At 35.9% G+C, this 11,437-nt stretch overlaps 1 protein-coding gene across 1 annotated transcript; it reads left to right on the forward strand.

Moving 5' to 3' along the window:
• The first annotated feature begins 1,512 nt into the window (after positions 1–1,512).
• LOC141600252 (amino acid transporter AVT6C-like) lies at positions 1,513–9,516 on the forward strand. Its single transcript, XM_074420440.1, has 5 exons — positions 1,513–2,103; positions 7,001–7,153; positions 7,260–7,463; positions 7,840–8,305; positions 8,555–9,516. Exons 1-5 carry the CDS (start codon positions 1,725–1,727, stop codon positions 8,661–8,663), a joined length of 1,311 nt encoding a protein of 436 aa, XP_074276541.1. The 5' UTR covers positions 1,513–1,724; the 3' UTR covers positions 8,664–9,516.
• The last annotated feature ends 1,921 nt before the right edge of the window (positions 9,517–11,437 follow it).

The raw sequence follows: 11,437 nt of genomic DNA on the forward strand, positions 1-11,437 counted from the left end.
GTTGTCCTTTTTCGTTTGGGGTATCTCAGTCATTTGTTGTCCTTTCTATTTTAAGAATGAATTTGATGAGTAATTTGATCATTCACACTCAATTTATTCTACTTGTCATTTAGTAATTGACCTTCTCCCTTTTCCTTGGTCTTTGTGCCAAAACCAAAGGACAACAAATGACTGGAACGGAGGGAGTATATTTTTATAGTTATAAATAACGTACGATTTTATATTTTAAATGTACTTGATATTAAATTTAGATAAATGAGGATAAAATTTGACATTGACTATAACTCATCCTCATTTCAACCCAAACTCATCTTCTAATTAATCTCTTTTCTCGTTTAAACAACATCATTCACCCCAAATTCAACTTATTTCCCCACCATAAAACAACGCATAATATTTAGCTTAAATTCAACTTGTTTTTGTTTAAAAGTGTGTCATTGTGTTCAATACCCATGGACACATGTTTGAGACATGTCCAAATATCATGGACACGTGCCCAAATAAATAAATAAAGTTAGACATGACTTTATAAGTGTTCGACACATTTAAGCGTGTGTTAATATCCAAGACGGTGTCGAATATAGAACGACTGATTAAAGGGAATGTATGTCCTATCTACCTTGAACATGTGAAAGGTATTTTGAAGGTGACTTAAAAAATTTGTGGGTTAACAATCACAAATTAAGTTCAACCACCAACTCGTGCATCAAATAATTTAATGTTATTCTTAGTTGTGACGAATAATATCCGTCATAAACTTATAAAGGGTCAAATAAAATTTATATAAGCAGAAGATAAAGATAAGTCATCTGTAATTCCTTATACATTTTACTTTTTGTCATATTTACGTATGTGATTATACTTGATCCGTTATAAGCAAGACCTACTTAATCATTTATGTGTCAACATTGGAACAAAAACCAACCGCCATGATCCCTCGAAAGTACAAAAACATAATACTCCCTCCATTTTTTTATATATGACTTTCTCACATTTCGAGACACTCTCTTCTCTCTTCAATATCTCTTAAAATATAAGACTAAATATTATGATATGTATACTCATATGAAAGAATTTTTTGTAACGAATTTAATGGTACCATTTTTATATTTTTTGAACAAATATATTTTTGTAAATATTAAAGTCAAAGGCTTACTTCGTAAATGCAAAACGTCATATATAAAAAAATGGAGGGAGTATAATAAAAACAATATAATACTTCCTCCATTCAACTCTACTCTACCACTTTGCTTTTTCATGTTTGCCAACACGTGTTTTACGCGGTAAATATCGTTAGCTACGTATTTGCAAAAATTATAAAAGTTAGATATTTTTAATGTACTCGTAAAGACGAATCAAACAAGATCCCACATGAATATATTTTCACTTATGTATTAAGAGAAAATCGAGATTGAATGTGTATTTGTGAATAGTGTAGAAAATGGAAATAGGTAGAGTGGAGTTGAATGGAGGAAGTACTACTAAAAAAAGAAAAAAAAAAGGTGCCGCTTTACATGACTGAAAATCATCTTAGACCTGGTGACGGCCTGACTGGTTGGTGCTGTGATCTGTGCCAGTAGTAAATTTGGCATTATATATACACCTTACAAATTACACATTTCCTATCTCCTCTGTTCTATTTCTATCATTTTCCATAATTTTCCATTCAAATTCCATATACTCCGTATTTATTTGTGTAATTCTGTAAAAGAAGAAAAAAAAAGATGAAAGAAGATGAAATGGACCAAGAAACAGGAAGAATTCCACTACTTGAATCAAGAAATGGATCATCGTCAGAAAAAGGAGCATCCTTATCAAGTGCAGTTTTCAATATATCAACAACAATGATAGGAGCTGGAATCATGTCAATTCCTGCTACTTTTAAAGTATTGGGTGTTATTCCAGCACTTGCTGTCATTTTGGTTGTTGCACTTATGGGTGATATTACTGGAGAGTTCATGTTAAGATTTACTCATTCTGGTAAATCTACTACTTATGCTGGTTTAATGGGTGAATCTTTTGGCAAATTTGGTTCTCTTGCTTTGCAGCTTTGTGTTATTCTCACCAGTTTTGGCTGCCTTGTCATTTATCTTATCATCATTGGTATGTATATGTCTTTCTCTATTTCCATTTTCAATTCTCATTTATTGACCCTTTCTATCAATTAATGAATCAATGATACGTCTCCATGTGTCGGACACGGGGAAATAATAACAAGATTAGGGAGAAATAATAACAAGATTAGGGATGAATGATGTTGATGGTTTTTTTTTGATAATTCTCAAAAATTACTAGTTAGAAAGAAAAATCTGTGGATGAATGCAGGATTAGGAAATGCCAGTCTGGCAACAGAGAATCAATCTGAAATCAAGGATTATGCAAATTACACCTAATTCTGTCTACTTGGATTTCCTTGTTTTATTATTAGGACATTTACATCTGCAAGTATTTCTGGTGATTTGATACGATCTAAATTAAGACGGAAATTAAAAAGATAGAAATGCAGCTGTTCGATTACGAGAATCGATAGGCTACCCCAATAATAGAATTGTGGTGAATTAATCACCTAGATTCCATTATAACAAATGAGATAAATCTCACAAGTTCATTCATAAAATTCATTGATTCATGATTACAAGTAACTAATGCCTTATATAGCTTAAATGACTTGGGAAATAAGAAACAAAAGATAAATGACTAAGCTACCCTTAGTCTCATTTTTGATGTGTATCAATACCCGCCTCTTGAAATGATCCTTGTCCTCAAGGATCAAAGACAAGTGATATTTGAAGCAAGCGATATCATAACACATTCCAGGTTTAGGATTCGTCACCATAGCATCCATTACGAGCCTCATCAATGGTCCTCCTGGATCAAACACATACACCTGATAGTCTTCATTAATCATGTGTTTCAATCGTTTGCAGCCAGTGAACTCAGGTAGGTTCCTCATCTTCAGCCAACTTTTAAAACCACCGGGGTCAAAAATCAAGATAGTGTCCTTCTGATTTTTAATGCCATAACCCAGTATCATAATAGTGTAATCCGTAGGGGAATGACAAGATGTGCTTACTAGGTAGTGTCCTATGGCAGAGAGTTGTTTCATTTGTCCAACTATGAAGTGACTTATGAGAGACTTGGACATTTCCTCCGAGTTAATAGAGACCAAGCCATCATGTACACAGTAGCACACGTAACCTGCAACACCACCTTGAAAAAGATCGTTTTCATGGTGAGAGAAGAACATAAGATACATTATGCCATCACGGTTTATACCAACTCCATACACCAGGTATAACGTGCTCATAATACTAGTCGATCCCAACAAATCGCCGATACCACCCGGGTCGAAAATCCAAACACTAGTAGATTCTATACAAGTAGCAACTCTCATCAGGCCAATTAAGATCACAACACAAAATTTGTTATGCAACCCACCCGGGTCAAAACAAAGAGAGCTACATGTGTCAGTCATGAGGATGCTGCCACTAGTTGCAAGATGATTCATGATACATATCAAACTAGACATTCTCCACCATAGAGCTAAACCCATGTCATTTCCCACCTCCTCAAAATCACTCATGTCGCATACCATACCAAAACCCAAATGCGCAAGTCCAAAGAGGAGGCTAGTAATTTCAAGTTTGTTGGAAGCTAGGTCTTCACAAATAGTATTGACCATTTGAACATGAACATTTGTAACTTGGTTGATGATTATTTCTAAATCATGCATGATGGCGTCATATAGCAAAGAATAAGCATCAGCATGCTCACCCATGTAATCATCATTGTCCTCGAGGACCAGAATCGAAGCCAAGATGATCATAGAATATGTGGAGATAGAAAATAACAGTAGCTTCACGAACCAATCATCCAACATCATCATAGATAGTTGACCCACACAAAATGCAAAACATCCTGGATCAAAAATATAGGAAAGGAGCACAAAGCAAATGTTTGTCCTACTAGCATTGTATTTAGACCATAATCCTAGATGGTTGAGCAATTTCCAAGTACATTTCCCATTAGTATCTTTCTCACCCCTAAAAACACCCTTGTCCTCAAGGGTGTAGAACCAAAGTCGGGTATTCCACTCTATAAAGACAAAAATAATGCTTGAAGGTGCTGCACCAAATACCAAATCTCTAGGATCATAGATAAGAATGTAGGACGACATATAATCAATTTGATTATATCCAAGGTGAAGTCTTGGCAAAAACATTTGTATTGGTCGTATACCCCAACTATATAGTTCTTTGAAGGTTAAGAACGCTCTCCAACCAATTTTTGACTCGAACACCTTAGTATTACAAGCTTGAAGTCCCAAGACAGTAGGTAAAATTAAAGTCATTACCAAATCTGAATCATGTAACAATAAAAGCCTCGTACGAAAATGCATTGCATTTAGCACGTAAACTGGCTCACTTGGCATATGAGAATGTTTAAGTTCAAGGTACGAGTTCCTAGCAAGTAGATTATCTCTATGTTGATGCACTTTGGTAGAATGTTGCCAACCATTAAAACTTCTTAGATAGGAAAAGTTGGTCTTCATTCGTATACAAGAACACCATACCTGTACAACACAACTCGGCAATTGTACAGATTTTTTGTCCAAGTCGTGAGCTATGACCGATGCAGGCTCATAATCACCTTCAAAGGCGCCAAGTTCAGCAGTTTTAGCAGCTTCAGCCATCTCTTGGATAAAAGTTGGAAGTGGCAATTCATCGAGCATCTTGTATACATTGGGTTTTTTAATCTCTTTGATAAACTTCTTGTCAGATTCACCCTCAAATTCGTATACTTCGTCCACGGAATGTTGAATAAGAGATGAGCTTATTCCATCAATTTGTGTTTCTTCATTCCCATGTACATGAGTACACTCATCATCAGCTTGTATTTCATTATTGTTGTCAAAATTAGATATGAGAGCATTGTTATCTTGGTTCTCTTCAATTATCTGCCCAGGATTTGTGCTTAAAACTGGTTGAGACAATTCGTCGAACACCTGGGGTGCACTAGATATTATCGTTTCTTTTGACGAAATACCCACTTTTGTATCACACATTTCCTCGAACACCTTCTCTGCACCATGTAGCAGTGCCTCACCTTGTGAATCATTCACTACCACATGCTTCAAGCCTTCTTTTGCAACTTTAACAAAAGCAAAAACCTCGAAATCGATGCCACAAGTAAACATACAATTGTGATCAGGTACACACAAACAGCCAAGTATATGATCAGCGGACCAAATTTCGTCACACCACAAGCATAAATCGGCATTCCTTCTTGCGTTCATTGCACTTAGGGTGGTGAGTGTATATGACTTGATGATACCACCCTTTTTTGCTTCTTCCATCTGCTCTTCAATAGGGTCACCGTGTCGTATATTACGGCAGAAGTATTCAATTCTCTTCATTCTTGGATAGAAATCAATGTGATGTAAAAGGATGCGTGTCGTTTTTTTTTTTTTTATGATTTTTTTTTTTTTTTTTTTTTTTTTTTTTTTTTTTGGGCACAGGTCGAGAGAAAAGCTCGCTCTGATAACCAAATGATACGATCTAAATTAAGACGGAAATTAAAAAGATAGAAATGCAGCTGTTCGATTACGAGAATCGATAGGCTACCCCAATAATAGAATTGTGGTGAATTAATCACCTAAATTCCATTATAACAAATGAGATAAATCTCACAAGTTCATTCATAAAATTCATTGATTCATGATTACAAGTAACTAATGCCTTATATAGCTTAAATGACTTGGGAAATAAGAAACAAAAGATAAATGACTAAGCTACCCTTAGTCTCATTTTTGATGTGTATCATGATTCCATTGGATTGGATCACTTGCCTAAATGGCTATTGATTTTGTCACATTTCCTTGTACTAGGATATCAAAGTTGACGAAACACAAATTTTAAAAATCTCAACAAAGACCAAACTTTGTTTGAATAAAGACCACCAAAATTGATTTTTCAACAGACAAAATTTAGCACAACTCTCATATCCAAAATGAAACTCTTCTGGAAGAAACAAAAAATTATTCATAACATGGAGTAATGATTTAGTATATAAGATTAAATGAATTTTTGGGGCGCTACACCACAATGAGAGCTCCTTGGACTAGACCTACTCTTAAGGTTTTTTTAGTTTGTTTTTCCATACTGGGCGATTGGGCGGTAAACATCTTTGAGGCACTGGGATAATGTTGGTTATATTGTTGGGACATGGGAGGGTGAACTTAGGCTTAATATATTTCCTGTTATTTGCAAGGCAGCCTCAAAATCAGGAAGCTCACATATTTCCAGGAATCTATAAGGGTACCTAACTACTTGGTTCTCCAATTATAAGAAAATTAGTACTGTATCTTTTAGCAAGGTGCTAGCCCAAACTATCCATCATCCGTTGCAAAATAAAGCCAAGGAACTTGTTTAAAAAAAGTTTTTGATTTCTTGGGTTAAAATGCTAAATTATCAACCACAAGAACAGTAATGACGGTCTTGCATTGTAAGTTATTTTTATTGACATCCTCGTTAAATCTAGACTTTATTTGGAGAGGAAGAAACTTTTAGTTTTAATTTAATGTTGCACTTGATAGTCACTATTTGAACAGTTAGTTTGGCGGTGTAAAATGATTTGATCAAACCAACAGATTCGAACATCAGTTGGTCTGATATTTCTTGAGGATTTCATAGGATCATGGGTGTCATGGCATTTCGTTCGGTAGTTAAAGATTTTAAGTAGAAATTCTGAATATTCTATAATATTTTCTTGTATGACCTCCTCTCTTGAATCGATTTGTTAGGTTAGCTAATTAACATGGCAGTTAATTATTTTCACCGAGTCTTTTATTAGTGATTATTTGAAACAGAATATGAATTTCTAAAGCCACTCTATACTTGCTACAAAGTTGTCAGATCAAATTAATTATTTTGGAGTACCAAGTAGGTATCTGTTTCTGCATATACTTGTTTTAAACATTTTGTTTATCTTTCGGTTCCAGGGGATGTTCTCACGGGAAGTAGTTCTGGAGGCACAGTACACTCTGGAATACTACAAGAATGGTTTGGGTATTATTGGTGGACTACTCGGGAATTTTCACTTTCAATTGTGGCTATTGTTGTTCTCCTTCCCTTAGTTTTGTTACGTCGAGTTGGTGAGTACCATGAATTCATATTAATCTTGCAGCAGGATCAAGGTGTTGTATGTAGGGTGTTTTATTTTCTACTTCAAGGACTTACCATCTTTTATTGTTGATCCAGATTCGTTAAGGCACACTTCACTATTAGCCATTCTCCTCGCCTTGGTGTTTGTTGTAATATCCTTGGTAATGGCAATAATAGCAATGTCGGAAGGAAAAGCTCAAAGTTTGAGGCTCATACCAGATTTTTCAAGTCAAGGGACCTTTTTCAGTCTTTTTACCACCATTCCTGTTTTTATGACTGCTTTTGGGTACCAACTCAATGGTAAGTGCTATTGCTGAATACTTTTATATTCAGGCTATTTTAAAACTAGGGTTATGTAATGAACAATTAATTCAGTCAACAAAGCTTTTAAACGTCTATCAACATTACAACATTACCCGTGTTCTAAGGGATCCCACATATGGTGGGGGTAAGGAAGGTAAGGGGGAGGGGTAAGATGTACACAACCTTACCCCTATGTTAACAGCAGAGGTTGGCTGTTTCCGGATGACCCATATTCAAAATGACACTGAGTATTGCAGCAGTTGCAGTTGACTGCTAGAACTACATAAAGTTACTAAACCATTTTACTTTATTCCATCATAATCCAGAACCTCTATATAATAGCTCTTGTCCATCAATTTTGTAAATTTTGCAGTTCATCCAATAAGGGCAGAGCTTGGAGAGCCTGCTGATATGAAATTGGCAATCCGGATATCATTAATCATTTGTGCTGTTTTCTATTTCTCTATTGGTTTTTCTGGTTATTTATTATTTGGAGAGACTATCAACGCAGACATGCTGGTGAACTTCGATCAGAGTACACAGAGTGTTTCTGGTATGGTGATCAACGCTGTTGTTCGGTTAAGCTATGCATTTCACCTCGTATTGGTGTTTCCTCTTCTAAATTATGCCCTAAGAGCCAATGTGGACGAACTCTTGTTTCCTAGGAAGACGGATTTAGCTAATGATGACACGAGATTCATTTGTCTCACGTCTATATTACTTGCCCTTGCCTATGTGATTGCAATTGCGGTTCCAAGCATATGGTATTGCTTTCAAATATTGGGATCAACAACTGTGGTTTGCCTCATACTCATTTTTCCATCTTGTATCATTCTAAGGTACTGTATTCCTTTTTCCACGAAGATTATTTATGAGACTGTTATACTCTAATACAACTAAATGAGAACTATCAAACTAAATGAGTACTATCAAATATATATGAATGAATGAATGAACGGGTTTGTGTGAGACAGTCTTTTACAAGACTCGCTGCCTTTTTCTGTGAAGATTTGGTTAATTTGTCTCTTTTACCTGACATGTAAATTGGAAATATTCATGGGATTTGTGTTCCTTTGAAATATGGACAGGGATATACATGGAATTTCCACAAAATGGGAGAAGGTTGTTGGTGTCATCCTTATACTCACGGCATTGGGAACCAGCGGCATCGCCATTTGGAGTAATTTGTCGGGATGAATTTTAAGCTCTCCCCCTCATCGCTAATTTGCTACACAAACACACACAGTCTTCATGTATCAAGTCATTATTGATTTTAGCAGTATTTTCCTTACATTAGGCTCATCCTTTTTCCAACTAATCCTGGATTAGCTGTACATTCTACGTCAAGTAAATATCTGATAGTGTCAAATTGTGACGAGTCAATAGGCTAATGTTATCACAATAAACATGCTTGATACCGGGTTTTAGTTGGACTTGTTGTAATATGCCGGTTTGCACTTTTGGTTGTAATTTTAGAGTCTTAGCTTATAACTTACCAAGGTGAAGGAGGAGAGACAAAGGTAAGCCAAGGGAATAAGTGCAAAGTCAAGAGAAGCAAGTAAAAGGAAGAATTGAAGCCTGGGCATGCACAAACAAGAGCTAAAATGAAGAATTGAAAACTCGATTTCACAAGGGTCAACTTCAAACGAGTGTATCTCGAGTTCCAGAGCTCGTATCGACGCAAGGCCAATTGGAGGTGAAGGCTTGTGATCTTAGCTTTCCAACGGTAGGTCATACGCCTCATTTGTCCAAGAAACGAGGGAGATATGGCCTTCGAAAGATGCTGCTGTCAGTTTGAAACGGAGCCTGCGTCATATGACGCAGCCTACGCAAATATGCGCAGCCTGCTCTCTGCTCTGAAATCGCAAATATAGTTCCGTGTTTTGGGCTTTATTGAGGGACTTAACCTAGATTCTCGTGCCTCCCTATATATATCTAGAATTTTGAGATCTAAACACACTACTCTCATCAAAAGATGCTTGTTTTTAATCTTAAACTTGTAATAATTAAGACAAGAATTTTCTCTAATTTTATGTTAATCTTTCTTCAATTTGTGGGTTGTAACAAGATTATGGAAGGTTAAATCCTTCTTTACTTGGTGTAATTTGATCAAAGTATCCAAGTATCCAACTTTGATGTTGTAAGACTCCTAAATCTTTCTCAATTTATCTATTGTTTTTTCTTTTGTTCTTAAATTCTTATGTTGAGTAGATGAATGTATGAATTGATCACTCTTGCATCTTATTTACCCAACTATTGCAAATTCTAGAGAAATGGTTTAATCTATCTAGAATTGGTTGGAGCAAACTTGTTCTATGTTGATTTGGTTTAAAGGATCATATTTCAAGTAGGAAATTACATGTCTTTTCTTATTAGCATGGTTTAATCTAGTAGGATTTGATTCTAGCTTACATCTCTTGGCAAAAGCTTCATGCTCAATTCTAGTTTTCATTCATGGTTTAATGAGTTATGGTTGGAATTGAAGGACTCGCATATATGGTTTAATTGTGTGTGTCAATTTCTTGAGATAATAGTATTGGATAGATAACAATAGAGAGAAAAGAGTCAAACTTTGTCAGAGGGTGTTTGGTTCGCGCATGGGTATGGGTTTGGAATCAGGAATCATACCCGGGTGGTATGGGTTTGGAACTTGATTCCTCATACCATGCGTTTGTTTCAATTTCAGGTGGAATGGGATCGAACTTCATCAAATTCAAAAAAATCTAAAATACAACATTGAAAATAATTATTTTTGATACTAAAAAATCATGAAAATGAAGAGTTAATCAAATAAATGTAAAAAAAATTCATTTAAAATGTTCCATTTAAGTTTTTTTTCATGTTTTTTGGTTTTATTAGTTGATACCCATGGGTATCAATCTCATACCCACCTCCCCCCTTGGGTATGAGAAACCCATATCTCATGGGTTTGGGGTAGGGGTGTTAATGAGACGAGACAGCTCGCGAGCTACTCGAGATCGGCTCGGTCAAAGCTCGGTCAAAGCTCGGCTCGTGCGAGCTCGGCTCGGGCTCGGGCTCGGCTCGAGAGCTTAACGAGTCAAGCCTAGCAAAGGCCGACTCGACTCGAAAAGCTCGTGAGCGGCTCGAATTTGTGTGATTACATAGAATATTGCTCATATTTTATAAAAATATCTTATCATGATTATATTTTTGTATCACATATATCAAATGTCTCGCTGGTTTGCCAAATATTTTTACATATAACCTTCGAGCCTTATTATTGAAAATATCGAAAGAAAAAAAAATAAAAAAATACAATTTTATATAGGCTCGATTTGGGCTCGAGTTTGGCTCGAGCTCGCGTTAAAGCTCGCAAGCTTTATAACGAGCACATTTTTTTCAAGCTCGGGTAAGCTCGAGATCGGCTCGAGCTCGAGTTTTGGTTCTTGAGCACAAGCCGAGCAAGGCCAAGCTCGGGCTCGGCTCGGCTCGTTAACACCCCTAGTTTGGGGTATGGGTATAAAACCCCTATTTTTGCCAAACAAATACTTGATATGGGTTTGGCTCATTCCAAACCCATACCTCATACCTTTATGAGTTGAACCAAACGCCCCCATTGTTGGATTACTAAGAGAGAATTACACCAAGTTTTTCCCATATTTGATTGTTGCATATCTAGTGTTTGTTGTTTTGCTTCTATGATAAAAATTGCATCTTTACTTTTCCTTATGCTACTTCAAAACCAAACTTTCTCCATTTATGTCATACTACATGTTGTCTTGATTGTGGTTAGTGTCTTGATTAGTCCATAGAGTCCTAATTAGTTGCTATATAGTTAAAATGGGTTCGACCCTAGTTTGCCAATTTACTACCTTATTGCTTGAAGTTAGTAAAGTTTAGTTAAGCTTATAAATTGTTAATTTGGTAGTTAATTCTAGTAATAACGACAACCTAGTTTTTACCTATCAATATCATTTCCTGGTGAATTTCTCCTCTTTGCCTACAACTTA

Source organism: Silene latifolia, chromosome 9, assembly GCF_048544455.1.
Source record: "Silene latifolia isolate original U9 population chromosome 9, ASM4854445v1, whole genome shotgun sequence".
Lineage (NCBI taxonomy): Eukaryota > Viridiplantae > Streptophyta > Magnoliopsida > Caryophyllales > Caryophyllaceae > Silene > Silene latifolia.

Bases quoted from the DNA above. Each gene is read 5' to 3' on its own strand.
- LOC141600252 (XM_074420440.1), top strand. From the start codon at position 1,725: ATGAAAGAAGATGAAATGGACCAAGAAACAGGAAGAATTCCACTACTT. The intron at 7,464-7,839 runs GTAAGTGCTATT...TAAATTTTGCAG, and splicing joins TTTTGGGTACCAACTCAATG to TTCATCCAATAAGGGCAGAG. The intron at 8,306-8,554 runs GTACTGTATTCC...AAATATGGACAG, and splicing joins CCATCTTGTATCATTCTAAG to GGATATACATGGAATTTCCA.